This window comes from Zonotrichia albicollis, chromosome 12, assembly GCF_047830755.1.
Source record: "Zonotrichia albicollis isolate bZonAlb1 chromosome 12, bZonAlb1.hap1, whole genome shotgun sequence".
Classification (NCBI taxonomy): domain Eukaryota; kingdom Metazoa; phylum Chordata; class Aves; order Passeriformes; family Passerellidae; genus Zonotrichia; species Zonotrichia albicollis.
Window position 1 is genome coordinate 14,155,106 of NC_133830.1, and position 21,757 is coordinate 14,176,862.

General features: G+C 61.2%; 2 protein-coding genes across 5 annotated transcripts; both read left to right on the top strand.

Moving 5' to 3' along the window:
- The first annotated feature begins 65 nt into the window (after positions 1-65).
- ACY1 (aminoacylase 1) lies at positions 66-6,029 on the top strand. Of its 4 annotated transcripts, none has more exons than XM_074549965.1 (15): positions 66-308; positions 1,536-1,680; positions 2,280-2,344; positions 2,881-2,985; positions 3,092-3,186; positions 3,371-3,447; positions 3,694-3,783; positions 3,985-4,041; positions 4,145-4,218; positions 4,318-4,367; positions 4,544-4,688; positions 4,771-4,839; positions 4,931-5,010; positions 5,279-5,339; positions 5,451-6,029. In XM_074549965.1, the coding sequence occupies exons 1-15, from the start codon at positions 66-68 to the stop codon at positions 5,613-5,615; spliced, it is 1,521 nt and encodes a 506-aa protein (XP_074406066.1). In that variant the 3' UTR covers positions 5,616-6,029. The 4 variants fall into 4 exon arrangements, with proteins under 4 accessions (XP_074406066.1, XP_074406067.1, XP_074406068.1 ...); XM_074549966.1 differs by having other exon boundaries at positions 1,548-1,680; XM_074549967.1 differs by having other exon boundaries at positions 257-391.
- Positions 6,030-7,397: 1,368 nt separating this feature from the next.
- SEMA3G (semaphorin 3G) lies at positions 7,398-21,731 on the top strand. Its single transcript, XM_074549958.1, has 16 exons — positions 7,398-7,550; positions 10,765-10,925; positions 11,952-12,014; positions 13,504-13,623; positions 14,222-14,312; positions 14,393-14,509; positions 14,732-14,874; positions 14,953-15,067; positions 15,180-15,249; positions 15,425-15,569; positions 15,826-16,057; positions 16,171-16,262; positions 16,528-16,569; positions 16,740-16,965; positions 17,258-17,397; positions 17,487-21,731. Exons 1-16 carry the CDS (start codon positions 7,469-7,471, stop codon positions 17,949-17,951), a joined length of 2,304 nt encoding a protein of 767 aa, XP_074406059.1. The 5' UTR covers positions 7,398-7,468; the 3' UTR covers positions 17,952-21,731.
- Positions 21,732-21,757: the final 26 nt, after the last annotated feature.

Sequence of the window (21,757 nt, forward strand, 5' to 3'; positions counted from 1 at the left end):
GGGGGTGGGACTGGAGGTGTCCCTTGCTGGCAGGAGGAACAGTCTGTCACGAGGCCAATAAACTAATGCTGCTCTGGTTTCTGCGTGTGGAAAGCGCCGCGGGGCTCCTCGAGCTCCAGCCCCATCTCCCTGCCGCATGTGCGGGGCCAGGAGGGTGCCCCGTGCCCCTTGCGTGCCCCGTGCCCCTCCTGCGCTCCCGGCCCGCCCCTGCCCGCCTCCTGCCCGTTGCTGCCGGCGGGGCGGGCCGGGGCGGAGCGCGGCGGGCGGAGCGGGGCCGGGCGGGCAGCGCCGGCGGCGGCAGCGCGGAGGTAGGGCCGGGGCCGGGCAGCGGGGCCGGGCACCCCGCGGGTGGGTGCCCCGGTGCCTTGGCCCCCCTTAAACCCGGGCCGAGGTACCCTGCACCCCCCCTCGCACCCTTCCTCTCCTGTCCTGCACTCCCTTGCCGCGCTCTTCTGCACCCCCTGCACTCCTAACCACGCTGTCCAGCACCCCTCTGGCCTTCTGCCCATGCACTCCTGTAACTTCTATGCCTGCACCCCAGTAACGCAGCTCTGCAGCCCTAACCACGGTGTCCTGCCTGCCCTCTGTTTCCTCCCGTACCCCCCTGGCCACAGTAGCCCTGCAGCCCTGCCCGTGCCCCTGTGCTGCCCACAGCTCTGACCATGGTGTCCCTGCATCCCAGCTGCCGTGCCCCTGCACCCCACTGTGCCCCCTGCCTGCCCCCAGCCATGGCACCCCTGTACCCCACCTGTGTGTGCCCCTTGGCACCCCCAGCCACGTACCCCTGCCCCCCTAACCACGGTCCCACTGCACCCTCATGGCCTCTGTGCACCCCCTGCTCCCATACCCCCCGTTCCCCCCTCCTGCTGAGCCCCCATGTGCCCCTAAGCACCCCACATCCTCCTGCTCCCCCAGCCACCCAGCTTCCCTCAAACAGCTCCCACAGTAGCCTGTCACCCTCGTGTGGTCCCCCAGTACCTCTGGCCTCTGTTAACACTCAATCCCCCTTCCCCATCCCCATTTCCCTGCACCCCCAGAGCCTTTCCTTGCAGCTCTCCTGCACCCCCTAGCCAGGCAGTAGCCCCCTTTCCCTACCTGCCCCCCCTTACACCAGCATCCTGCCTTCCCTGCCTGCATGCCCCAGCATTTCCACAAACCTATAACCCCTGGATAATCCTGACTACCACGTCTCCCTACCCAACATACCCTTCTTCCCCTTTACCCCTCTTCATACTCCCCCACCTAGCTGCCCCCCTTTCCTCCCAGCTAGCCCTTCCCTGGATTTCACCCCTTGCTTGGGCATCACAGCCTGTCCTGGCACTGTGTTTGGGGCAGGAACATGTGTTTTGGGGGAAGAAAGAATGATGGGCACACCCCATCCCACCCTGTACCCAAGTGGGGGGGATTTCTCCCATGGTGGCAGTGTCCCAGGAGTCCCATGGGGAGACCTTTGCCCCATCTCCCTTCGGTTTCTGTGACGACCAGGCGTGCAGGCGGACTTTGGAGGGGCTGGTGGGTGATTAACCATCTTGCAGCTCTTTCCCCAGAGCTTTGCAGCCCTGCTCCCAGACATGGCACCTGGGAAGCCTGGGAAGAGCGCGGGGGCCTCAGAGAACCCCTCGGTTACGCTTTTCCGGGAGTACCTGAGGATTGACACTGTCCACCCAAAACCTGACTACGGTGAGGATGGGGGGACAGGACGGGGAGCCATGTGGGACTGGGTAATGCAGCTTTGCAGCTCTGATCTTTGGACCCAGGTGCCCAAGTCCTGTACTGGGGCTGTTTTGATCGTGGTGTTAAGGAGCGAACTCCTTGTGTCTTATCTCTGCTGGTGCCTTTGGTTGGGGCAGGGACATCTCAAGTGCCCTCAGAGCTGCTGTTTGCTTCTTCTAGCCCCGTGTCCCTTGCTCCACTTTCCATGCTGCCCTGGGATGGGTTATTTCCTTCTGTGTAGATCTCTTTCTGTAAACATTTGTGTCTTCCTACTAAAGTATATTTTATCGGTGAGGAGCTCCGTAAACTCCACTGCAGAAACACTCCCCCTGAACTCACCCCCTTTCAAAATTTTTTTTCATATTTCCCAAGTCCTCACCCCAAAGGGATGGTGATGAGCTTCTCCCATCCCTGTTTATGGCCACTTCTTGTGTCCAGGACCTGCAGCACCTGTCCTGTTTTGTCACCTCTTTCCTTGCTCTGGGAACCCCACAGAGCCTTGGGGTCCCTGGGGGTTTGCAGTGAGTGACCCCAGTGTAAATGTGGGCTTCCCCACTCTTCCCCAGATGCAGCTGTCCAGTTTCTGGAACGTGTCGGCACCGAGCTGGGCTTGGCCTGCCAGAAAGTGGAGGTGAGCAAGCTGAGAAGCAGCCTTCAGTCTGTCCACCCACCCATCCATCCATCCTGTGCTTGGGTCCTCAGTGACCGAGATGCTCCTCTGCCTGCACCCAGAGCTAGACAGGAGTGAATCCCTCTGCCTGTAATCCCCTGCTGACCTGAGCCCTTCCTTGAGCTGGTATTCCGGCTGCTCCCTGCTGACCTCTGCAGCTGCCTGTGCTATGATTAGCAGGGGACCTGGCAGCGTCACCTTGGCTGGGGCCATCCTTCCTGCTGGGCACTGGCTGTCCTGGGAGACTCCCTGGCACCAGGGGATCATGCTGGGTTTGTCTTCTCTACTCTGAATTTTCAGCCAGGTTTGACACCTGCAGCCAGGTTCTGTCTGGCTGTGGGGGTTTAGGCAGGCCTGCTCCTCTCCCAGTATAGAAGGGGGTGGCAGGTGGCATCCAGAAACTTTTCCCAAGCTGATGCTTTTCGGCTCCAGCTTGCTAATCCAAACCTTTCTGTCCCCATCCTGAACCCTGGTGACATCCTGCCTTTGTCCCACAGGTGTGCCAGGGCCGTGTGGTGCTGGTCCTGACGTGGCAGGGCACGAACCCCCGCCTGCGCTCCATCCTCCTCAACTCCCACACTGACGTTGTGCCTGTCTTCGAGGTGCTGGAACAGAGCGAGGGGTGGAAAGGGCACGGAGAGGAGGCAGGGTAGATGGGAGCTGGTGCCTTCTGTGCCCCTCTGCCATCGTGGACGCTCTTCCCTGCAGGAGCACTGGACCTACCCCCCCTTCGAGGCAGTTAAAGACTCACAAGGCAACATCTACGCCCGGGGTGCCCAGGACATGAAGTGCGTCTCCATCCAGTGAGTGGAGGGCTCAGCACCTGCTGGGTGAGCACGGTGCTGGTGGTGTCCCTGAGTGATGCAGGACGGGATGCCACTATCCTTAGGGTCCCTGGGGCCAGAGGTGCCACTTCTGCCCTGAGGTGGCTCAGAGCACACGAGCCCCTCTCCTCCACAATGACCGTACACTGCCTTCCCTTGCAAGGTACCTCGAGGCCATCCGGAGGCTGAAGACAGAAGGGAAGTCTTTTGCCCGCACCATCCACCTCACCTTTGTGCCTGGTGAGTCCCCAGGCTGTCCCCTCTCAGGAGGTACAGGGGGGCTGGCAGCTGGGTGGTGCTGGGGAGTCTCCCATGGCAGCCAGGCTCCTCAGGTTCTGACCTCCCCTAGCTCAAGGCTGGAGAGGTTTCCATGTCCAAGGACATCAGGTGTGCTGGTGGCATCCAGGCTGGCATGGAAGGAGGACTAGAGGTGGTGGGCTGCGGGAAGCCCCAGTTCCTCCCTCCATGCCAGGCTCTCCCCCACAGATGAGGAGGTGGGAGGACACAAGGGCATGGAGATGTTCGTGCAGCGCCCTGAGTTTAAAGCACTCAACGTGGGCTTTGCCATGGATGAGGGTGAGTATTGGTAGGGCTGGCACTGAGATGTGTCTCCTCTTGGCATCACTCCCCAGGCACCAGCACCCCACTTGCTTCCAGGGACCCCCTTGGGGGATCCTTCCCCTGGGGCAGGTGCCAGTCTGGAGGAAAATGCTGCTAGGACAGAGCAGCATTCGGTAACTCCATGTCCCACTCACCCTCTGTCTGTGCCCACCACAGGCCTGGCCAGCCCATCTGACACCTTCAGTGTCTTCTATGGTGAGAGGAGCCCATGGTGTGAGTATCTGTGTGCCCACTGCCCTGTCCTTGGCTCTCCTGGGTGCTGGGGCACTGATGCTGTCCCAGGCTTTCTGCTCAACCCTTCCCTCTACGCCTGCAGGGATAAAGGTGAAGTGCGCGGGTAGCCCCGGGCATGGGTCCCGCTTCATCAGCAACACGGCAGCTGAGAAGATGGTGAGAGAGGGGGTACCCCCTGTGCACCCCCATGCCTGCCCTGGGTGCCAGGCCCCTGCCCATGGGGCTGGTCCTCACCCACTGCCCTTCCCTCCCCAGCACAAAGTCATCACCTCCTTCCTGGCCTTCAGGGAGAGCGAGAAGCAGAGGTAGGAGATGGGCAGCAGGATTATTTCAGTCCATGAGAGGGGGCCTTTGGGGTCCCAAGCCAGGCTATGATCTGGTGCTGCTGCCCTGTGCCTCAGTTTCCCCATTTTGGGTGACAGCAGGGTAGGGAAGCACATCTCCCCAGGTGGCAGATAGTGTGTCCCTTGCATCCCCCAAGGCTCAAGTCCGACTCAAGCCTGACCCTGGGGGATGTCACCTCTCTCAACATGACCATGCTGGAGGGGGGTGTCTCCTTCAACGTGGTGCCCTCCGAGATGGCTGCCAGCTTTGACATCCGCATCCCACCCACCGTGGACCTGAAGGTGGGCACCATGCCAGCCCTACCCAGGAGAGGAGGGGGGATGAGGGTGCCCTGCTCTCACCCCTCCTCTGGTCTCTGCCCAGGCCTTCGAGAAGCAGGTGGCCACGTGGTGCCGTGATGCTGGGGAAGGTGTCACCTTTGAGTTCCACCAGGTGAGGGGATCTCAGCTACCTGGCCTCCCCTGTCCCTCCCCTGCCAAATGCCACCCTCTCGCCCCTTCATCTGCCCTCTGCCTCTTGTCAGAAATGCATGGACCAACACATCACCTCCACTGAGGAGTCGGACCCATGGTGGAAGGCCTTCAGTGGAGTCTGCAGGGACATGTAAGTAGTGTCCCTAGGAAGGGCAGGATCCTGGCAGGGACATCCTCTGGTGGAAGCCAGGTGGTCCCTGGGGGCCTCTGAGGTCATGTCAGGGGCTGGGATGGGGATTTGCCAAAGCATCTCCCTGTTGCCCCGCAAAAGGGATGGGATTGAGTGTCCTGCAGGGATGAGGGATGTCCTGGCACAGTCTCTTTGCCCATGGGGTGTGAGTTGGACAGGGGACTCTGCTGGCAGTGTGTCTGTGCTGACACAGGGTCTGTCTTGGCAGGAAGCTGCAGCTCAAGCTGGAGATCTTCCCAGCTGCCACCGACAGCCGCTACATCCGAGCGGTGAGTGTGCTGCCAGCCTGCCCTCACCCGGGCTGGGACCACAGCCCCGAGCAGCAGCTGTGTGCAGCTGAAAGGGGGCTGTGACCTCACTCTGTGTGTCCCCATCTCCAGGCAGGACACCCTGCTATTGGCTTTTCCCCCATGAACCGCACGCCCGTGCTGCTGCATGACCACAACGAGTTCCTGAACGAGCAAATCTTCCTGCGGGGCATCGAGATCTACGCCCGCCTCCTGACTGCCCTGGCATCAGTGCCCCCGCTGCCCGCCGAGGGCTGAGCGCCTGGCGAGGGGCAGGGAGTGCCAAGCAGAGACACAAGGCTTTAAAAAGAGGGGCAGGGGCTCTGGGCACAGCAAATACCTGCTCTGGTGCTGGGGATGTAGATGGCATCGTGCCATGTTGGCTGTGTTCAGGGCTGGCCTGATGGGGACACCCACAGGGTTGTGTCCCCCGTGGTCAGGTGCCACCAGAGCCTCGTGCCCAGGTGCCTCCAGCCTTTCCTGGTGTTGTCAGTGCCTCCCCCTCTCCCTGTGCCATCTCTGGCTGCACTGGCTGGGTGATGAGGGGCTGGCCAGTGCCCCACTCTGCCTCCCCATGCCTTGTCCTGCCTCCCTGCCCGCTTGCTGGGGGAGCTGGGGCCAGTGCTGCCCACTCTCCCTATCAATAAATCTCCTTGGTAAGCACAGCCTGGAGCAGGGCAGTGTGTCTGTCTGTCTGTCCATGCTGGTGCTACCCACGGGGTCTCACTGAGGCACACAGATTTCCTGGTGGAGTGCAGTTGCTAGAGTGGTTCTCCTGCCCTGGGCTCATTGCCTGCATGACAGCAGCGCAGGCAGGATCCTGCCCGGGCAGGCTGAGGGCCTCTGCTCCCGATCAGCCTCGGGGGACGGGCACTGGGGCTCATCCTGCTCCCTCCCTCCTTCCCTCCCTCCTGAGCTTCTGCCGCTTGCACAGACCCTCTGGTCAGGGCAGGCAGCGAGCGGGTCTGGGCAGGCACCTCTGCTCACCTGCCAGAGCTGCCTTGGCTGCTCCTCCTCCTCCTCCCTGCTTGTTCCCAGCCCTGTGCGGCTCCCAGTGCCCCGGGGTGTGGGATCTGTCCTGGCCATGTGGCTTCCTGGGGAAACCAAGGGCCAAGAGTGAATTGGGGTGGTTTTACACGGCTCAGGAGGCTGCCAGAGCTGCTCCATTACAAAAGGTGGGGGTGAGCCAGGCTTCCCAGCCTCCTGACCTCTGTTTTAATTAAAAAAGCTGCTGGAACCCTTGGGGGGCTGGGAGTAATGAGGGTGTCGTGTGCTGGGCTGGGAGGACAGATGAGGCTGGTGGTGATGAAGCACTGAGGGAGAAGCCACCAGCTCCTGTGGGGAAGGATGCTCCTTCCCCTCCATCCAGTGCAGGGGGAAGTCCAACATTTTTGGGTGCAGGACATGCTGTGTGATGAGGCTCTCAGGGGAAGCTGGCATCTGAGGTCTCCTACAACCACATCCAGTGACCCAGCAGCCGTGGGGGAGGATGGCACAGGAGTGGTGTGGGTACCTTGGGGTCCTTGCGGGCCAGGATCCTTGCCCGGGGTGTTGGCACCTTTGCTTTTCCCTGCCCTATTGGTGTGCCAGGCTACCTGTGGCACCCTGTGCTCCCCCTATGGCACCCTACTCATTCCCCTCCCCATCTGGCCTGCTGTCCCCAGCCTTCCTGGCACTGAGATGGGACTGACAGCTGCGTGCTTGCTGATGCTGGGCGATCACAGCACGCCGAGCATCCTCCTTGGGGACAGGTCTGTGTGGCCTCTCCTGCTCCTCCAGCGGTGCGAGACCAGGGGACCAGAGCTTCCCTGCCTTGCTCCCCATCCTCGGGGATGAGCCGGAGGTGCTGCCAGGGTCACTTCAGGAGAAGGGGACTGCAGTGAGGTCTAAAGCTGTTGTATCGCACTAAAGCGTCGCTGGCAGGGACACTTTGGGGTGCGCGGAGCTCTCGGGTCTCCCCGGGAGATGGGGCCGTGTCCCCGCGCATCCCCGCCGCCCGGGGCCGGGGTTTGGCGGGGCCGGGCCGGGGCGGGCCGGGGCGGGCCGGGGGCGGTCGGATGGCGGCCCCATAAAGGCTCGGTGCCACGGCGGGCCGAGGGCGCGGCGGCGGGATGCGGGTGGCGGTGTCGCTGTCGCTGTGCTGGCTCTGGGCGGCGGGGCTCAGCCTGCCCCGGCTGCGCCTGTCCTACCGCGGTGAGCCGGGCCGGGGGCACCTGCTGCGGGACGGGACGGGGGTGGCCAGGGAGGCGTGACCTCGGGGGACAGCGTTGGGGACCTGGGGAGCCTCAGCTGCGGGAGCTGCACCCAGTGCGGGGTTTTGGGGCGGTTTGTGGGCAAATTGTGCTGGGGTTTCGTGGGTGGCTGCTCTGCACCCTCCGCTCCCCGCCGGGACGTAGGGGACCCCCGAGGAGGAGGAGGAGAGGAGCGGGGTGACGGGGACAGGGATGTGCCGGTGCCGCCGGGCTCCGCGCCAGCCCCGCCGCTGCCATGGGGGCTCGTCTCCCACGCGGCGTGCGGGGAAACTGAGGCACGGCGGTGTCCTGGCCCTGCACGCTTTGGCTCCTGTGCCGGGCGGGTGCTCAGCATCCTGCCCCCGGCTGTTTGGGGGTCCCGGTGCACCCCCGAGCCCCGTCGCGCTGGGTTGCGGGTGCCGGGGCCCCTCGGGGGTGCGGGGGCAGCGCTCGGGTTTAATTAAAGCTCTCCCTGTGATCCTGCTCTGGCTCGCCGCATCCCCCGCTCTGCCAGCCTAATCCGTGGCTGCTCCAGCCAAACCTGACAGAGCCTGGGGCGCCCCAGTCTCCTCCCGGCCTCAAAGCAATGAACCTGCTCTAAAAAATGCAACATAAAATAAATTACATCATGTATATCTTCCCCCTTCCTTCCCAGGAGGGGGACAGACCTGGGCAGCCCCGCACTTCCAGAGCCTCGGGAGCTGCAGTGCCAGGGAAAGTCGCTCCTGTGCTGCCTGGGCTGGGGGTTCCCGGGTTTGGCTGCACCCCTTGCTCTGTCCTGGGGCACAGCAGGTGACCCCAGGGTCTGCCTGTCTGTGGAACGGGAAACTGAGGCACACAGTGCCCCCCATCCCTCATGCTGCGAGCGCGGCGTGGCTCATGGCTCTGCCCCGGGACGCGACCCGGTGTCCTCAGGCTGGCCTTGGCACAGGGTGAGGGGATCTGGGGTCTCAGCAGGGGTGAATCGCGGGGCTCGGTGTCTGGCTCAGAGTCTGATCCTCTCCAGCACAAAGTCCATTTCCCAGGTGCGAGGAGCTGCCCGGGGCGGGGTGGAAGCTCCTCAGCCTCCCACGGGAAGCCAGCCACCTTTGGAAGCTGCCTTTTTTTTTTTTTTTTTTTTTTTTCTCCCTTAAGCTGGTTATTCCATTCGTTTTCCAAATTGGAAACAGCAACTGAAATTTCCCATGAAACAAATTCTGCCACCGCCTTCTCCCCGGGGGAAGAAAAAAGAAAAAGAAAATTTCAATTAAAGACATTAGTCTCTGAAATGAAAACCGTGGTGAGCTGAGGCTGTTTGTGCAGAGCTCCTCGTCCTGGGCTCTGCGTGGCTGCTGGCTCTGGCTGTGAGGTGACTCTGTGGGGTGACAGGGACAGGCACTGTGCTGTGGGTGCAGGGGTGGCCGTGTACCCAGCTCTCCCTCACACTTCCAGCCGCTCTTTCCCTTTTGTTTTCACTTCTAGCAGTGGCTCATGTGAGAGGAGAAAGAGCATTTTGCTGTTGTGAGGACCAGCAATATTTTCCTGTACTCTTTGCTGTCCCTCCCCAGGGACCCCACCCTGGGGTGAGGGTGTCCCAGGGATGGATGGGCATGGCAAAGGGCTGGTCTCTGGGGATTGCAGGGGAAGGAGCCCTGAGCCATTGTAACCCGAGGCACAGGAGGAATTCTCCAGGTCTGGGGGAGAAGGGGAAGCCTTGCCTGAAACAATGAAAGGAGCCTGCCGACTTTGCCAGTGTTGTTTTGAGCTGGGAAAATATTATTGCTGGGCAAGAATAGAAGGAGACGACAGTGTTTTCCTGGGCTGGACCTGGCCATATGGGAGGACCTGGTGCTGTAGGACACAGGGAGGAGGGTGCCAGACTGGGTGAAGGGACCAGCACTGCCTGGAGCCAGCCCTGCTTGCAGGCACGGGGGTGTTTCCAATGGGGATGGAGCACTGGGGCTGTATCCCCCATGCCCCTGGGGCACTGGGAACTGCCCCTGAGCAGGGATAGGGTGTGTAGTGGGGTGAAGGTGTCTGCTGTCCCCTGCTGGGGATGGACCTTGCCTCCCTTGCAGGGCCTGGAAGAGGCATTTCCACCAGAATGGGAATTATGTCACTGGCCACCTCCTTCCTGGAAGCGACAAATGTCCCCCCAGCAAGAGCAGGACTTGGTAGCCCAGTGTCCTGACCTGTGGTGACTGGGTTTGTCCCAGCACCATGTCCCTCTTCTGGGGACATGTGTGGGAGATGCTGGGGCTGGGTTTTTCCCTGGGGTCAGCTGCAGTGGCTGGCACTCTTCCAGGCTGGAGGGTGTTTGGGGACAGAGCTGTGCTCATCAATGGTGCTTTGTCCTCTCCTTCTCTGTCTGGCAGGCACAGTGGCCTGGCCTGGGGTCAGGATGGGTTCTCAGAGCCCTGTGAAGCTGAACCATTCCCTCTGGCCCTCTCCCTCTGGCAGCTGTGGCACTCTGTGGGCACCACTGTGCCGGCTCGATGACCCTGAAAGTAATTTCCTACTGGAAACCATTTGAGCCACTGCCCCCATGTCATCATCACTGTGAGGCATTGCACGAGATTCAGGCTTGGACTTGCTCTGGGGGCTTTGGCTGTCAGAGCCTGTTGTCTGGGATGTGATGTCCATCTCTGGGATACCCCTATGCTGGTGCCTCTTCCCAAGTGCCTGGTCTGTGCCATGGAGGAAACCTTCCTGCCAGTGAGTTCTGGTGGCACTGGCAGCAGCGGGCTTTGTGTGGCAGTTTCCCCATGGTACTGGCTGGGTGCCTGCTATTGTGTCCCTGGCTGGCACCCAGCAGGGACAGGACCTGCCTTGCACCCACCCCGTGTCCGGTCTCGCCTCCATCCCAGCCTGGGGCTGGTGGCACTGCCCAGCCCAGTTTGCTGTGGCACGGCCACAGTGGGAGTCTGGACTGGTTCAGCCAAACCTTGCTGGGGGTGGCAGCCTTTCCTGGGACCCTGCTGCTGATTGCTGGCTCTGCAGCTTTGTCCTTGGCTGGCAGGGAGGGCAGCACTCCAGCCAGGCTGAGGCTGGGGTGTCCATGAGGCAGATGCTGCAGGCTGGGGTGGCTGTGAGCAGCTCTGCTGGCTCCTGCGCAGCTGCATGACACTCAGCAGCTCAGAGGAGCCCTTGGGGATGGGATGGCTCCTGCTGATGATGCTTTCACCTCTTCCTGGCAGAGCTTTTAGCCTCCAACCGCTCCGTGCTGTTCTTTGGCCACCGCGGCTCCCTGGGCCTGCGCTGCCTCTACCTGGACGAGTACCGCGACCGGCTCTTCCTCGGAGGCAAGGATGTGCTCTACTCCCTGCTCCTGGACGGGGCCACTGCAGGTGCCAAGGAGGTGAGCTGGGTGCTCCGGGGGTGTCTGTCCCCACCCTGGCTCCCTGTGGGCCTGTCGGTGTCCAGTGAGCTGGGCGAAGTCACTCTGCAGCAAGGCCTGCCCTGGGCATCGCCTCATCTCAAGTGCCTCGAAATTATTCTGTAAACTTGTAGTGCCTGGCAAGGGCAGGCTGGCTGAGGTGGCTGGAGGGAAATTAGCTGGCAGTTAGTCATGATCATCAGCCTAGGAGACTGGTGGTGCAGCTCACCAGTGAGCTGGGCACTCAGCATTGTTTTGGACTCCACTCTTCTAAGAAACTGCCACTGGGAGATGGAGTGATGCCCATCCCCATCTGGGCATCCTTTTCAGAGGGCAAATATTCAGCTGAAAGCCTGCAGAGGCAAGGAGCTAAAGGGATCCATCACTGCAAGAACTTGTGCCAGGGTTCACCTGGCAAAGCCTCCAAATCTCTCCTGGTTCCTTGGTGGGAGAGGTGATGAACCAGAATGATGATGCTGGGTGCTGGCTCCCCTCCTCTTTCACCCTCTCCACTTTGACTTTTTGTTTTCCAAACCCGGCTCTGGGCTGTTTCTAGCTGAAGAGAGGGGAGGAGGAAATGAAGTGCCCCTCAGCGAGCTGGGTCACTGCAGTGGGGTCAAGGGCTTGTGTACCCAAGCTGCCCTCGGTCTGAGAGCTGCCAAAGGCTGTGGGGGACAGAGACTCCATCACTCCTGCTGTCCCCTGGGTACCCTTTCCCCAGGCCACCCACAAGCCCACCCCCTTCCAGGGCAGCTCCAGCCATTCCCAGCATCACCACCCAAATCCAGCCCGGCTGTGGGCTCTGACTGCCAGGCTGCATCTGCCCAGGAGGGAGGGTCCTGCTTGGGGTTGTGGGGTGGGAGTGCCTGGCTGGGTGGGCTCCAGGGAGCTGTGGTCCCTCTCTCTGTCCCTCTATCTCCTTGCCATTGGCAGCCTGGGGACGTGGATTTGCATGGCTGGGTGTCTGCTGTCCCCCCTCCCTGCTCCAGCCCACCCTTTGTGTTCCAGATCTATTGGCCACCCCGCCCTGGGCAGACGGAGGAGTGTCTTCAGAAGGGGAAGGACCCAGGGGTGAGTCTCTCCCCGTGTGTGCTCTGCTGTGAGCTGGGGGTGCCAGATGGGTCCCCTTGTGACAGATGGCTCCTCCCATGTTGGGGCTGTGCCATGTCACCTGCCAGGGATGGCCCTGGGGCTCAGGGGCCAGTTAATCCTGGTGCAAGAGGGAAACTGAGGCAGGGAATCTGTGGCCAATCCTGGCCACGCAGGAGGCTTGCTCCAGGCTTTGGAAAACCTGTCTTAGTTGCTGTGCTCACAGAGTGGTGGCCAGCATGTCCCAGTGTGGCAGCACGAGCAGGCAGGGTTAGCTGGGTTCTGGGACTGCAGCTTGGAGGGACCCAAACCCCCATGCTGTGCTCCAGACCCCAGCAACACTGCCTGCCCCATCCTGGCTGTCCCTGATTGTGGGAAATCTGTAACTGGCTCAGGTTTGGTGACCTTGTTCCCTAAACCTTACCCGTTTTTGCATCCTCCTGCCCGATATGAAGCAGGACTGTGGCGGGGAGAAAGTCCCCAAGGCTCCCCTGGCCCAGACAAATTACTCCCAGGAGTCCCTGTTCTGCTCTCTGTGTTTATTTTACCAGCTCTCACCGACAGATCCAAGCCAGGCCAGGCTCAACTTTTTATTTTTCTTGAACGTATATTTTTTTCCCCTTGCTATTTTAGAGGCTCTTTGCGAAGGGAAAATAAACAGCAGGAGGCTGGGAGCCCCCGGGGCGGCTGGGCAGCGGTGTTCCCAGCAGAGGAGGGGCCTGCATCCCGCTGTGGAGGGGACAATGGAGGGCAGGCAGGGCTGGTGCTGGCCGGGGGAGCTGCCAAGCTAATGGTGGAGAAGGATGGGAGCCCTTTTCCAATGGGAACTGCCAGGAGAGAATGCACAAAGTCAGAGGTGGCAGGTCTCCAGCCCTGGGAATGTCACTGCTGCCGTCCTTCAGAGAAGGGGACAATTCCAGACGGCAGCGAGCAGGGCTGTTCTGGAGGCAGCCCAGGATGCCTGTGGGTCTCTGTCTCCACTGTTTCCTCCTTTTGTTTCATCCCTGGCGTAAGCAGGAACGTGACGGGGAAGGATGTCCTTGCATCTGGTCACGTCCTGGGCGCCAGGGGTTCGGGGCAGGGTGTGCAGCTTGCAGGGCAGGTGACATTGCTGCCCTGGCCAGCGTGCACTGTGCCACAGGGTGAGTGCACAGGTGCCTGTGGGCAGGAGATGGCAGCTGGATCCTGTGTGGTTCCCCGGGATGCTCTGGGCAGCAGGAGGAGCAGTAAAAAGCCCTGTAGTTTTGCAGTGGGCTGGGGCCCACCCAGATTAAGTCCATGCAAGCCCTGTCAGTGGGCACAAGCTGCCACCCCAGATCCCTGGCACCAGGCTGGGTGGAGCCCTGGGAGCCAGGGCTGGGGCTCACCCACTGTGGCAGGGCCCCAGGCAGAGGCAGGGAGCTGGGGCGGGCACAGTGACCCAGTGACCCTTCAATACCCCGTGACCCTTCCTGTCCCTGCTGTTCCCCAGACTGACTGTGCCAACTATGTCCGTGTGCTGCATCCCTACAACCGGACACACCTGCTGGCCTGCGGGACAGGCGCCTTCCACCCCATGTGCACCTTCATCTATGTGGGGCACCGTGGTGAGGTAGGGCAGCATCCCCAGCAGGACAGCCCTGGAATGTGGGTCCCCATTGCCTGCCTCTCTCCTGAGGGGCCTTGGGACTGCAGGGGGATGCTGGATGTGCTGTTTGCTCTAACCTGAGTACTGGTGGTGGGGGGAGTGTCAGGAACCAGCTCCCTGTTGTCCCGTTGTCCTTCTGCTACTCCCTGTCCAGCTTTCCCACCTGTCTGGCCTGGGATCCCCTTTATAGACCTGTCCCCAGGGGCTGGTGTCCTGCCAGGGGCTGAGGTAGGGGTGGCATTTTCTCCTCTCCAGCTCACTGCTCATAAATCAGGTTGGCTGGGGTGAAATGGCAGGGCACCCCTCAGAGCCCTCCCTACAGCCTGGCCCTGTCTGGGCAGCAGGAGCCCTGTCTGTACCATGATCACTCTGACCAGGGAGCCGAGCAAGCAACGGGGCTGGTGGGTCCCCTTCAGCTGCCATGCACCCTCATGGGATCAGTCTTGCCTCAAAAAGCTGTTTGCAGATGGTCCTTTGGGTGCCCTGAGTGAGGTGCAGGTTGGGCAGGGAGCAGAGGTGGCCCCACCATGGCCCAGGGCTCACCAGCCTGCTCCCTCCCCAGCACACCTTCAGCCTGGACGCTGCCAGTGTGGAGAGCGGCCGGGGCCGGTGCCCGCACGAGCCCAGCCGCGCCTTTGCCAGCACCGTCATCGGTGGGTGTCCTCCTGGGGATGTGGGAGCTCGGGGGTGTCCCAGGGCCGGTCCCCGTGGCAGCAGCTGGGTGTGTTTGCAGGAGGGGAGCTGTACGCCGGCCTCACGGCAGATTTCCTGGGGCGCGATCCTGGCGTGTTCCGCAGCATGGGGACGCGCTCCGCCCTGCGCACGGAGGTGGATCAGCGCCTGCTGCATGGTAACAGCTGCCCTCTGCCCCTCCATTGCCCCCAGCCAGGAACCACCAACCCTGTGGCCATGCTGCAGCATCCCCCATGCCAGCTAAGGGCAGAGACAGGCACCAGGGCAGCAAGGTCTGGGGGTGGTGCTGGCTGGCATCCAGCCCCAGCATGGACTGAGGCTTTGGAGTTGGTGGCTGTGCCCTCTCTCCTCACCTGACATGACTGGCTCTTGTTTGCAGATCCCAAATTTGTGGCAGCCCACTTGATCCCAGACAACGATGACCGGGACAATGACAAAGCCTATTTCTTCTTCACGGAGAAGGTGGTGGAGGCAGACAGCAGGGAGCACGCCATTGTCAGCCGTGTGGGGCGTGTCTGCGTGGTAGGATGCTGGTGGGGACCGTGGGGGACAGGGATGCACCAGTCACAGCAGTCGCCCTGATACTCCTTGTCCCTGCAGAACGATGCTGGTGGCCAGAGGGTGCTGGTCAACAAGTGGAGCACCTTCAACAAGGCCCGGCTGGTGTGCTCAGTCCCCGGCCCTGATGGCATTGACACCTACTTTGATGAGCTGGGTAAGGAGTGAGCTGGGTAAGTGAGATACAGCTCTGTACAAGTGGAGCTGTATCTCACTGGGGCTAGTCACTTAGTTGGATTTCAGGAAAAAGCCCATGCTTTCATTTCCAGAGGATGTCTTCTTGCTGAGGACGAAGGATAGGAAGAACCCAGAGATCTATGCCCTTTTTAGCACTGTCAGGTGAGTGCTCCAGCTCCAGCCTCTGGGGACATCCAGCTGCAGCTGCCCATGACCTGCCCTGTCACTGTCACCAAGGATTGCTGGCTGCTCCCCATGTGTTTTGGGGATGTGGGTGCCCCTGCTGCCAGCAGTGTCAAGCATGGCTCTGCTCAACCCCCTCTCCATCCCCTTGCAGCCACGTTTTCCGGGGCTCTGCTGTCTGTGTGTACCGCATGGCCGACATCAGGGAGGTGTTCAACGGGCCCTTTGCCCACCGGGAGAGCCCCCATCACCAGTGGGCTGCCTACGAGGGCAGGGTGCCCTACCCACGGCCGGGCGTGGTGAGTGACTCCCTGGAGCTCCAGGTCCCTCCCCTCCTCCAGCTGCTCTTCTGGGCTGGTGATGGAGCCATGCCCATTTCTCACCTGCTGAAGAGGTCAGCTGATGCTTTGCCAAGCTCTGGCACAGGGGTGGAAGAGATGGATGCCAAACTGGAAGGCAGAGAGGGACCCAAGACATCTCTGAGGGACGATGGAGGGGGAAGGAGTGATGGGTGCAGGGGTGTCTGGGCTGAGCTGGTCCCCTCTGTCCCTGCAGTGTCCCAGCAAGACCACCAACCAGCCCCGGCGGCAGTATGGCACCACCAAGGACTTCCCTGATGAGGTGCTGCACTTTGCCCGTGCCCACCCCCTCATGTTCCAGCCCGTGCTGCCCCGGCACCGCCGGCCCCTCCTGGTGAAGACTGACCTGCCCCAGCGGCTGCGCCAGCTCGTGGTGGACAGGGTGGAGGCTGAGGATGGGCAGCATGACATCCTCTTCCTCGGCACAGGTGAGCAGCAGGGGCAGAGTGCAGGAAGGAGCCGCAGAGCTGGGGGTCCCAGTGGGCACCCCCTGGGCTGCGAGATGCAGGGTGCTCACACCTCCATCCTCCTGGGCCCCCAGATGCTGGCTCGGTGCTCAAGGTGGTGGTCACGCAGAAGACAAACTCAGCCGTGACTGAAGAAGTCATCCTAGAGGAGCTGCAGGTTTTTAAGGTGACATTTACTGCCCCACTTGCAAGGGAGGGGGCAGTGGGGTGGGCTTAGGTTGCGGACACATGTAGGGATGGAGGGTCAGGGCTGTCACTGCATTGTTGGCCACTGGAAGGTCTCAGGGTTGTGAGGGCAGAGGCTGGCTGGGGGTATTTTCACCCTCCCCAAAACATTCCTGATGCTCTGCCAAGCCCTGGTGGCTCTGAATGAGCCAGGCTGTCTGTGGTGGGGATTATGCCAGCCTGATGTCCACTCCCCTCCCCTACAGATGCCTGTGCCCATCACCCAGATGGAGATCTCTGTCAAACGTGTGAGTACAGACAAGGCTCAGCCACGGGGCTGGGGACCAGGCAGGTGTCCAGCTGTGGTCACCAGCTCCCTAAAGCCATGTCATGTGTGCCCTGGGGTGTCCTGGCTGGGCCCCCAGGTACTGAGCCCATGGGGGTTGCCAACCTCACCACCTTGGTGCTGTTCCCCCAGCAAACGCTCTATGTGGGCTCCAGCCTGGGCGTGGCCCAGGTGCGGCTGCACCAGTGCGAGTCCTACGGCACTGCCTGTGCCGAGTGCTGCCTGGCCAGGGATCCCTACTGTGCCTGGGATGGCACTGCCTGCACCCACTACCAGCCCTCGGGCAAGCGCCGCCAGCGCCGCCAGGACGGGCGCCACGCTAACCCTGCCCACCAGTGCCTGGACCAGAACCTCACCGGTGAGACACTGGGGGTCCCAGGGCTGGGGGGCTCCTCACAGTGCTCCAGGATGGCCTGACATGCACAGCCCTGGCACACAGAGGGGCTTATGGCCTTTCCATGTGGGCACCCTCACCTGCCCATCTCAGAGACCAGGGCATGCCCCAAGAGAAGGTGGGTGCTGCTTGGGCTGGGGCACTGGGAGAGAAGGGGATGAAGCCACACAGTAGCCAAGAGGGGCTGGCACCTGGTGGGGGCAGGTGGAAGCCTGGCTATGTGCTCCCTGCCAGCCCATGCCTGTGTTTGCCCTAGTGGACGATTTTGAGAGCGTTGAGGAGAAGGTGCTCTACGGGGCAGAGGACAACAGCACCTTCCTGGAGTGCATGCCCCGCTCCCCGCAGGCCAGCGTGCAGTGGTTTGTGCAGAGGCCGCCTGACGAGCAGCGGGACGAGGTGAGGCTCCCCTGCCCTGCTCCCGATGTGGGGACACGGGAGGGACGTGGGGGCACACCCGCACCCTGCCAACCCCCGGTGGCCCGCAGGTGAAGACGGACGAGCGGATCGTGCAGACGGAGCAGGGGCTGCTGTTCCGCAGGCTGCACCGGCACGACGCCGGCACCTACTACTGCAAAACGCTGGAGCATGGCTTCACCCAGACCGTGGCCAAGACCGCCCTGCGGGTCATCCCCAGCCAGCAGCTGGCTCACTCCTTCCCCCGGGGCCCGGGGGACGAGCTCCCAGCCCTGCTGTGCCCTGAGCCCCGGCTGGTGCCACAGGCTCCCAAGAGCTGGTTCAAGGACATCATGCACCTGGTGAGCTCCCCGAACCCGCGGCGTGTGGAGGAGTACTGCGCCCGCCTCTGGTGCAGCAGCCGCCCCCAGCACCGCAAGAGCAAGCTGGCCCAGGCCAAGCTGGTCCTGGCTGGCGTGGACGTGGCCAAGAAGGGACGGACAGGCAAAGCCCACAGCGAGAGGAACCGCGTGCCCCGGCACGCAGTGGCCACTTAGGGAGGGCAGGGGACGGACGTGGGGCAGCTGTGGGCAGGGACCAGCTCCCTGTGCTGCTGCTGGGGCCTCTTCACCTGCTGCTGTGTGGCTTGCAGTGCTGCCAGCCTGGTCCTCCTGGATGGGCAGGTCCCTGTCACCCTCAGGGGCTGCAGGGTCACCTCACAAACAGGCAGTGAGGTGGGACATGTTGGCCCCCCTTGCTCTTGCAGGTGATGCAGCAGGTGGGGGCCGTGGTGCCTGGGTGGGCTGGGGCACAGTGGCACAGTGCCACCCAGGCCATGCTGTCACCCAGGTGCTGCCTGGGTCCCTCTGTGAATACTGGGGCCATGTGTGGTGCCATGGGGAGCGGCTGATGGCTCCAGGCTCTTTCCACACCAGCACAGAGCCTGGGGAAGATGATGCCTGCTCATCTGTATGGGGGAAAGCCAGCATCATCCCAAAAAGCCTCTGTGTGCAGGAGGAGCTCTGTCACCTGCTGTGCCTGGGGAGCCAGAGCTGTGCTGTGCCACCCAAGCTGTGTCCTGAGGGACAGGGCTCCTGCCTACCCTCCCTTGGCACTGGGACACACTCAGCAGTGCCAGCTGTTCCTGGGTGCAGCTCCCCACTACCCCTCTCACAGTTTTAGGGCTGGACAGGGCTGGGGAGAAAAGAAAAGCCAATGGCTGTGGGCAGGTTAGACCTGTTCCTGGGTAAACACTGGGAGAGGCACTAATGCCACCACTGTCACTGTGCCCAGGTGGGAGCAGGGACAGGCAGAGGGCAGCCCCAGCAGAGTTTGGGGGGCTGCACCACACCGGGGGTGGTTTCTGCTGGTGGGTGGCCCTGCAGGGCTGGTTTGGGTGGGCCTCTGCTGCCTGGCAGAGCTAAAGCAGCACCCAGGGCCTCCCCCAAATGCAGGGGTTGGGGGTAGGAGCATGGAGGGCACCTCCAGGCTGCCAGCAAGGTGTTCCTTGCTTTCCTCAGCCGGAATGAGCTCACTCACTGAGCCCGGGGTGATAAAGATCGGCCCCTTCCTGAGGCAGGGCAGCCCCACACAATGGTGTGAACCGCAGCCCCGCCGGGACCGGCATTGTTCAGAGCTGCAGGAACGGGAAAGAAAAATAATAATAATAATAATAGTAATAATAATTAAAAGGCCCTAAATAGCTCACACAAAGCCAGGTCATGATATCATCTCTCCTCCCCGTGGGCATTTGTGCTGCAGCAGCAGCTCCCTGGGAGCACTGCCCCATCCCAGAGATGGGCTGGGGGCTTTGCCCTCTTTTCCTCCCTGTCCCACCTGTCCTGCAACCTCCTGGGATGGGAGAGCTGTGGTGGGGCTGGCAGGCTGGGACATTTCTGCAGGGAGGGGAGTGGTGCGGGTGGTGCTGATTTATGGAGCCAAGCACGGGGATCTGGATAATTGCAGGCCTGGGGGGCACAGGTGAACAGCAGCCAGCATGCAGAGACAGGGAGGGACGGGGTGAAAAGCCTGAAATGAGACAGCAGTGTGATTCCCCAGGGCCCGGATTACGCAGCTCTGCAGTGCCTGCACTGACCTGTGCACCCCTGTGCCCCACAGAGCAGGGCTGGGCTGCCCAAGCTGGGGGAGGCAGCAGGAGGGGCCCTGAGGGCTCTGCTGCCTTTGGGATCTGGCCTGAGGTGAGCTGTGACACGCTGGAGGTGGCACCAGAGCCAGTAATGCTTCAGATTGAGCAGGAACATGCACCAGGAGCAAACAGTCCCTAAATATTCCCTTCTTTTTTTGTACTTTTTGTACAGGTATTTTGTCCCTGCTCCCAGTAAATCTCTGGGGTGGCTCAGCCTGGTGCTCCTGGGTGCATTTACCACTAAGGCTGGAGCAGGAGAGATTTTTTCAGGGCTGCATTCTGCAGCCTTGTCGCTGGTGATCACCAGCCAGCTGAGGCAACCTGTGACCCTAGGAACTGCCAGGGAGGGGCTGAGCAGCCATGAGCACGCCCACATGCACCTGGGGCTGGGAGGAGGCAGCACCCCGGGTTCTGCAGGGGAGGAGTCCCACCTGGGCCCGGCACTGTCCCGGGGCAGGGTGGGTGAGGGGATCCTTGGGGCCGGGCAGGCGTGGGAACGGCCCCGAACAAAGCCACTTCTTCTATTTTTATCCTGCTTCCCAAGGAAGTGCTGGCAGCCTGCCGGCCTCCCAGGCAGCCACGGTGGGGCTGCTGGCCAGGCCAGGCCTCACACCTTCAGCACACAATCACAGCACCCACTGGGCTGGAAGAGACTCCTGAGTCCAACCTGTGACCCGACACTGCTGTGTCACCAGCCCGTGGCAGAGTGCGAGAGCCAGCCTTGCCTTGAACACCCGCAGGGACAGTGACCCCACATCTCCCTGAGCAGCCTGTTCCAAGGTCTGATCACCTGTGCTGTGAATAAATTCTCCCTGATGTCCAACACCTCCCCTGGTGCAGCTGAAGACCGTGTCCCTCTCATCCTTCGACAGCTGCTGGGAGGAGAGGCTGGGCAGTGCAGCCCTCAGCAACAGGGCAGCCCGGGCTGCTGAGTCTGAGCCCCATCATCATCACCATCCCCAAACAACCCCACAGACAAATAAAACGCCACAGCCCCAGCAGGCAGATGCTCCCACATTATCATTTTTGCCATTTCTTTCTGCCCAACATGTAAATTTTCAGAGCCCCTGTTATGAGCACGGGGCACGGGCTCCATCCTGCAGCCCTGCAGGTTGCTGTTCTGGGGGAGGCCTGTCCCCAGCAGTGCTGTGGGGTGTCACAAGGAGCAGAGGGTCCCTGAGGCACAGGGCAGAACTGAACAAGCATTGAGTACCATAGTGTCTGGAGAACTGCAGGCATAAAGCTGACGAGCATGTGCCAATAGCTGAAGTCCCCAGACAATAAAGGGAAGTAGCAGCACACAGTGAGGAAAGGGAGAGTAGAGAGGCTGGAAATCAGTCACCAGAAGCACAGAGAGATGTGACAAACCCTACTGCTTTAGGGGCAATAAGCTCCAGACATCCATCCTTCCTGCACACCCTGCACCAGGAAGAATGTGTAAAACATGTTCACTGTCCTGTGAAAAACACATTCACTGTCCTGTAAACCTTTAAACAGTAAATAAAGGACAATAGGAGACAAAGCCCATAAAGTAAAGATTGTTATGGCCAGGTGTGTCTCAGCCAAGAGCACACCTGCTATTTGGAAACACCCTTCATGTAGCATTTCTACGCCATTAGCCTGTTACATATTCATAAACAATTATGCATACTAAACGTTTCCCCAAACTATTTTACATATTCCAGGAACTGTTTAGCATGGCTCCTCCTTGGTTCCACCCTTCTAGAGCACGTGTATTCCTTGGCTGTGGGTTTGGTCCATTTTATCACCAGCTGCAGTTTTGTCCCCGGCCCACTCTGCCTTCAGACAGTGAGTGCTGGTGGCTGCACATCTGTACAGGTGTCCTCATCCTGTGTCCATGGGATGTTATCCCATCCCAGCAGGGAGTGTAACACAGGCACACACACATCAGCTATTTCACCAAGCTCAATGACCAACAGAAATACAAACTGTATCTTTACAACAAAGTTGCTTTAACACCACACATGTAAATCTATTTTAATATTCACGAAAACCCAACGTTACAGTATGGATGGGTAGCAGCAAAAGCTCGGGGGCCTCTTCCTGCTCAGAGCAGATTTCCTGGGAACACCGGGCCATTCCCAGGCCATTCCCGGGCTCTGCCTCAGAGCAGTTTCCCAGGCCATTCCGGGGCAATTCCCAGACCCTGCCGGACCATTCCCGGGCCATTCCTAGGCCATGCCGGGCCAATCCCGG

Excerpts from the sequence above, each read along its gene's own strand:
- ACY1 (XM_074549965.1), top strand. The coding sequence starts at position 66 with ATGCTGCTCTGGTTTCTGCGTGTGGAAAGCGCCGCGGGGCTCCTCGAG. Across the intron at positions 309-1,535 it reads CCGGCGGCGGCAGCGCGGAG|CTCTTTCCCCAGAGCTTTGC; the intron begins GTAGGGCCGGGG and ends ACCATCTTGCAG. Across the intron at positions 3,187-3,370 it reads ATGAAGTGCGTCTCCATCCA|GTACCTCGAGGCCATCCGGA; the intron begins GTGAGTGGAGGG and ends TTCCCTTGCAAG.
- SEMA3G (XM_074549958.1), top strand. The coding sequence starts at position 7,469 with ATGCGGGTGGCGGTGTCGCTGTCGCTGTGCTGGCTCTGGGCGGCGGGG. Across the intron at positions 15,570-15,825 it reads CCTACCCACGGCCGGGCGTG|TGTCCCAGCAAGACCACCAA; the intron begins GTGAGTGACTCC and ends CTGTCCCTGCAG. Across the intron at positions 16,570-16,739 it reads TGGAGATCTCTGTCAAACGT|CAAACGCTCTATGTGGGCTC; the intron begins GTGAGTACAGAC and ends CTGTTCCCCCAG.